The 6,130-nt window shown below is 38.7% G+C and overlaps 2 protein-coding genes across 2 annotated transcripts; one reads left to right on the top strand and one right to left on the bottom strand.

The window, feature by feature from the left end:
• Positions 1 to 256: 256 nt before the first annotated feature.
• LOC104898289 (small RNA-binding protein 11, chloroplastic) lies at positions 257 to 2,982 on the top strand. The gene is given in 5 exon segments (XM_010685342.4): positions 257 to 515; positions 2,091 to 2,159; positions 2,283 to 2,389; positions 2,460 to 2,549; positions 2,551 to 2,982. Coding segments are annotated over 5 exon segments (435 nt in total). The 5' UTR covers positions 257 to 370; the 3' UTR covers positions 2,575 to 2,982.
• A 1,870-nt stretch (positions 2,983 to 4,852) lies between these two features.
• Positions 4,853 to 6,130, bottom strand: LOC104898290 (probable F-box protein At2g36090). Its single transcript, XM_010685344.4, has one exon. The coding sequence runs from the start codon at positions 5,996 to 5,998 to the stop codon at positions 4,961 to 4,963; it is 1,038 nt and encodes a 345-aa protein (XP_010683646.2). The 5' UTR covers positions 5,999 to 6,130; the 3' UTR covers positions 4,853 to 4,960.

The following is a 6,130-nucleotide window of genomic DNA, read 5'->3' as shown; positions in this document are numbered from 1 at the left end:
CAATTAATTTAAGACGATGTGTAGAGTAATAATTAGTCCATTTTAATAGTTCTCTATTACACAATCTATACCGTTTTTTTTACAAGATTTATACTGTTTATAACTAAGCATTAATTAAGTCAAATTTCAAATTATGCATTTATTATTAAAAACAACCATACATTATAATATTTTACCGCCGTGCATCGCACGGGTACTAACCTAGTTTCATATATTGAACCAAACGACTCCTAAAAAATACGGAGGGAGGGACGAGTTCAGACTTCAGAATTCACTTTTTCCCCAGTTTCTGGGAGTTGTACTAGTTCCTCAAACTCTTTTTGGACTCTCGGGCTTTCACTCTGTAACTCTAATAAATGTTGCCGTGAAAATGGCGGCGCTAATTAGAAGAATCAGCAAAAACTCGACCTCCATCTTTGGCAGCCATTTCACTCTCTCTCCTCACACAATCCCTAATTCCCTGTCTTCATCTCTCCTTTCTCGCAGAAGCATTGCTTCTAAACTCTTCGTTGGAGGTATTTCACTTCTCTACTCTCTCTTCTTCAATCATCTTCTTCCTCGAATTATCGTTTTCATTTGCTCATTTTCGTGCTTTTATTCATTTAATTCTGTTTAGGAACGTCAATTTAATCGATGTTTGATCATATAAAGAAGATGATGCATTTTCCAGTACTCAATTTGAATTTCACATCATTTGTTTTTGGCGTTGATTAGTTTGACATTCATAGTTTTCTTGTGCAAATTTGAATTTTATTGTCTTGCGCAAAGGAAGAATGTTTTGGAATATGGAGATATTGAAGCTTAACCTATGTGAGATCATAATGTAATTGGACTAAATTTCTTGTTTTGATAAAATTAGGAGAGGTGCAAAATGTTGAGAAATTTTATCGTTTTAATACGAAATAAGATTTAGTCTTAATTGTCGAATGTTAGTACCTCCACTTGTACTAATTAGTTAGAATTGTGGATTGCTACTACTTTTCTGCACAAGAAATTTGGTTAGATTATCTTGTTTGTAGGAGTGTTTGTTTGGCTGTTCTTTTTGTAAGAATTCCATAAAGATAGCTTTTAAATGCAGATAACTGCTAAATTCTAGGCGTGAATGAAGTACGGAGCACGTAATAACAAACCTTAGGTTATATTATGAAAGTTAAACTGAATTCTTACTAAATCTGTATATGATCTTGAATTGGCAGCAATCACTATCACTTGTTTCAAATTTGGAAGTCGAAAGTGAAGTCCAATTATGATCTACTCATAAACTGTATGTGGTAGCAATTTGTATGAATTTTCAGAATTATAGTCTTGTAGGAGTGGATCCACTTCCGCAGGAGCCTATGTATGTTAGATTAACAGTATTATGTCGATGAAATGTTTATGAGTTGTGAAATAACTATCTTAGCTTACTTGAAACATGTCGTGCCAACTCTTTTGACACATTTTGTTCAGTAAAAGATATAAGCCTATAGCTATCTTTGATTGTAACTATTGTGTGTCTGCTTGCGTGGTAAGTGGACATGAATTGAAGAAGCTTCTAGGTGTTGTGGAGAGATTGGTTTTGGGGGGGTGGGGGTGGAAGAAAGGGTATCTTTTTCTTATTGGTGTTTTATCACTTCATGTAATGGAGGCATGCTTGAAGGGGGGATTTTGACTCTCCCAGGCATTGATGGGAGATTTTCTCATATATGCATCATTCATAGAATTTTCAAGCCTTTCAATGCTTGGCAAATATATACTACTTCTAGGTCTTATATAATCCAAAATAATACAATAAGAAAATTTCAGTTGCCGTAGAAAAGCTTAATGAGATCGAACTGCTTTTTTTTATATTTTTCTTGTGGATATAGTTTTTCCACTAGAACTTTTGGTCTCTAAGGCCATTTTGGTATAACCTTTGCCAGCAAAGTATGGGAAATCCAAGTTGCCTACTTAGAAAGACCCATAGTTCCCCTTACTTGGCTGAGCATTTATATATGGTTTTTGTTTCTGTAAAATGCACGGGCTCTTCGTTGATCCCAGTAGAAAGGGCAAGCTCCCTTATGGTAAATTATATTAGTCCACTGTTAAACATCTCTATCATTGTTCTTTAGGTCTTTCGTTTTATACTACAGAGAAGACACTAGCAGAAGCATTCTCACAGTTTGGGCAAGTGATACAAGGTAACTTTAGCATCATCAAGCATCCCCCTGCCCCCCCCCCCCCCAAAATGCAACAGAAGGAAAAGAAAAAAATTGGCTCTGCTTAGTTCCTGTGATGATGCTAATGTTGTCTCATTTCGACAGCAAAAATTGTACACGATCGTGTCTCAGATCGGTCTAAGGGTTTTGGCTTTGTTACTTACGCATCAGACGATGAAGCTGATAAAGCCTTGACAGAGATGAATGGAATAGTATGTGTTTGTTGTGTATCAAGATGCTATATGTTTTCAATATTTGAAAATAACTGTTGATAACTTGCAGCAATTACATGGGCGTGTTATCTTTGTGGAATATGCAAAGCCCAGAGTTGATTTTCGTGCGAAAATGCCCATAGCACGAGGACCGCCTGACAACTGCTGATGCTGAATATATTTGATCACTTTGCCTATACACATGGAAACATTGAAGGGATGAAAATACGAGTCCAGCAATTTGCCTACATAATTAGGTTAATAAAGTTGCTATATACATTGGGTATTTGGGTTTATATTCCACTCTTAGTCTCTCCTGAGTATACTGCCATAGAGACAATGGATCGTTTCAGCAGCTTCATGTCAATGGAAGTTTACCAATGTCAACTAGAAGCTGCTCTTCGCAGGTGAAACTGAAAATCTGCAATGCGGTAAAGTTTATCGTAATACTCCTATAGTTATACTCTTATAGTGTGAAACTGTGAATATTAGAGATGATAAATTAATCTCAAGTTATCTTTTAAGAGTTGTTAATACAGTTTCTTTGATGAATGATGAATTATTTACTGGATTATAAGTCGATGTCATTTCCAGTTTATCTGTCATTTTTTTTGGCAACGGGAGTTTACCTGTCATTTTTTTTGGCAACGGGAGTTTACATGTCATTGTTACCCTTTTTTCAGATTAAATGTCTTGGAAGAAAGTGAAATGATATAATCCCCCAGTAAGTATTAGCCAATAACAGGTATTGACCAACCTGTCAAATACACTCACATGAACAGTAAACCTCTAAGTTGGTCACAACAAATGGGTAGAACTTAGAAGAATGCTGGTGGTAATTGCTACCATACAATATATTTTGATAAGGTGCTGCCTGATATGGTATATAATTCCAAGCAAAATTAGCAAAGGTTTGATGGGCCAAATGAAGAGAGCTCGATGATATGTGGCTAACTTGAACGAGCATCTGCCTTAATTGTTTCTATTCTTTTGGTTGGTTAATCCAAGCAAATATTTGCTAATTATCAATATATATATATATATATATATATATATATATATATATATTTTATTATATATATCGTTGATCATGTCTAGCTTTGCTAATCCCTATCACATTGTTTCATTTATGTCTGTCCCAATTTCATTTCCGTTTCCATATTTAGAATGACTCCACTGATTCATTTCATACTCATTCCATTTTTTACTGCATTTTCTCTTTTCCACAACCTCTCCTATCATTAATCAATTCATAAAATAAATAATTACTCCAAATCTTTACTCAATATGTTCCTGCCAAACCATTATGGGAAGCACAAGTAGGATCGATCTCTACCGAGTTTTGCTTGGAGAAGCATCCTGAGCTCCAAAGTTTTTCATGAAAAAGGGGTCCTATGGCAAGTTGGTAGTGGAAATGAGATACGTATTTGGTAGGATAGTTGGCTTAGAGGTTAAGGTTTTGGTAAAATTATTTCTCCCCGTATGGTTTTTGAGGAGGATGCACATGTTTGATCCAATTAACTTCTGTTGGAGAGAGGATGTCATTAAGAAAACCTTTCTTGCCCTTGATGTTGAGAGAATCCGGTCAATCCCAATTAGTAGAAGGCTCCTGGATGATGAGAGATGCTGAACAACAAGCATTGATGGTGTTGTTCGGGTGAGAGATGCATTTAGGCTTGCATTCGATAATGAGAATGTGCTTCTTCTAGCTCAAATGGCTATCTTATGGAAGCTTAAAATTCCTCCCGAAGTGCTGAACTTTAAAGGGAGGGCCTGTTGGGATATCATCCCCTATATAGTCAATCACTCAATCTTGCCAATAAATGGGTGCTGGATGATGTGAGGTGTGCTCGTTGTGGACAAGCTGAAAATCTGCTTCATGTCCTGCGCGACTGTCCATGGGTCTGTGAGGTGTGGGCGGATGACAGGGGTGACTATATCTTTCAGAGAATGGTTGGCTTGGATCCTGGATTCTCTCCCAAGGAATAAGCAGGAAAGCTTTTGGGATGCTTGTTTGCAAAGTTCGAACTTGGAAGGCTCGCACGAGCTGCTTTTGAATATATACACATCATCCCACTGTATTCTGTGCAAAGGCCTTGGACCTGCTCCAGGAATTCTGCAAGGTGCAACAAACCCCTTTGTCTTCTGCCCGCTGCAAAGCTTGCTGGTCTGATCGTGGCATTGTGACAAGGTCCGCCAAAATCCTTCTCCTAAAACTATGTGTCCAAAAAGAAACGGAAAATCTTTCGAAAAATGGAGAAAGTAATAGGTGACAAATCCATATTTACAATGACACAAACTTCTACATAACTTTGACCTATGTACCATTTTTGTGCAACTTATTTCATGTCTAATTGATTCTTGTAGCATCCAAGGAGAAAGTTAAGAAAAAGAGACCACCAAGATTCATATTGTCATCCAAACTATTGCTTTTATTACAGTATGTTTTGAAGTGTTATCAACTGAAAGTATAACTCTATCATTCTTCTATTTATTGAACTATTTTCGAGAAAGTGTACACAAATCTACATTTAATGAACTCTTTTCAAAAAGAGCATATAATTAGCTATGTTATCTTGAAGAAGAGAAGCAAAGCAAATAAATGATACCCACAAAAAGAAAAACCCCAATTCCAACACACATATTATCCAATCTTCCTTCTCTTCTCAATACTCTCTCTCTCCTCTCTCTTTTTCTCTCCAAATACTCCAAATATCTCCTCCTTCCTTCTTCAACTCTCCCCTCCATTCCTCCCTTTTTACACAAACTTCCTCTTTTACCCTCCAACACCCTTTGTAAAATTACCAAACTATCCTTCCCATTTAAATGGGCCCCATCTACATCCTCCATCTTCAAACAAGCTTCTGTCACGTGTAGCACGAGCCCCCCACCTGGCCCACCTCCCACGCACGTGACCTCTACACTACACATCACGTGACCTTCCACTACAGCTGCGTACCTCACGTGCACCTCCCCACTCAGCCAGTGTCTCTCTACTGACACTGGACGGAAGCTTGACACGTTGACTGCACGACCTCCAGTGGGGTCCATCACGATCCAGCTCAGCTCCAGGTCAGCGTAAAGATCCTTACACGTGTCGTCGTGACTTGGCCTTCTTATTGGGGTGGGGACAGATTCCTTGGGAGTCAGCAGGTCAATCCTAAAGGGGGAGCACCGGAACCACCCGGTAACGGTTTCAGTCTCTTGTACGTTGGAGAACATGCATTTTCCACGGTAGAAGATATCAACGGCTGAGATTAACTGATCAGGAAGTGAACAACATGATGATGGTGATGGAGGGTGAGGATTTGGAGAGAGAAGAGGGAATGACAGAGAAAAGAAACTGCGGGCCCCATCTGGGAAGGAAGAGATGAGGTGGCGTATACGTGGAGTTGCCGTAGAAGGCCACGTGGAATGACATATGTGGGACCAAAGTTGGTGGTCAGAGGAGAGAGAAGAAAGTTCCGGTGTTGCACACCCTACAGCAGCTAAGCTACACCCGTCTAGACGTGGGAGAATGTGGGCCCGGATTACGTCGTCCGGGAGGAGAGAGAATGCGGTTGTGAGAGTGGTGGTGGTGGTGGTGGACATGGGACGGGAAGAAGACATGGTGTGTGTGTGTGTGTTTATGTTGTTGCCTGAAAATGGGAGAATTTTTTGGGGAGGAAGTTTTTGTGAATGGAGGTTTATATATAGGTAGGTGTAATTGTGTAAAAGAGACCATCTTTAGTTTCTATCAAT

Source organism: Beta vulgaris, chromosome 7 (assembly GCF_026745355.1).
Source record: "Beta vulgaris subsp. vulgaris cultivar EL10 chromosome 7, EL10.2, whole genome shotgun sequence".
Classification (NCBI taxonomy): domain Eukaryota; kingdom Viridiplantae; phylum Streptophyta; class Magnoliopsida; order Caryophyllales; family Amaranthaceae; genus Beta; species Beta vulgaris.
This window is presented reverse-complemented; position numbering and strand designations above follow the sequence as displayed.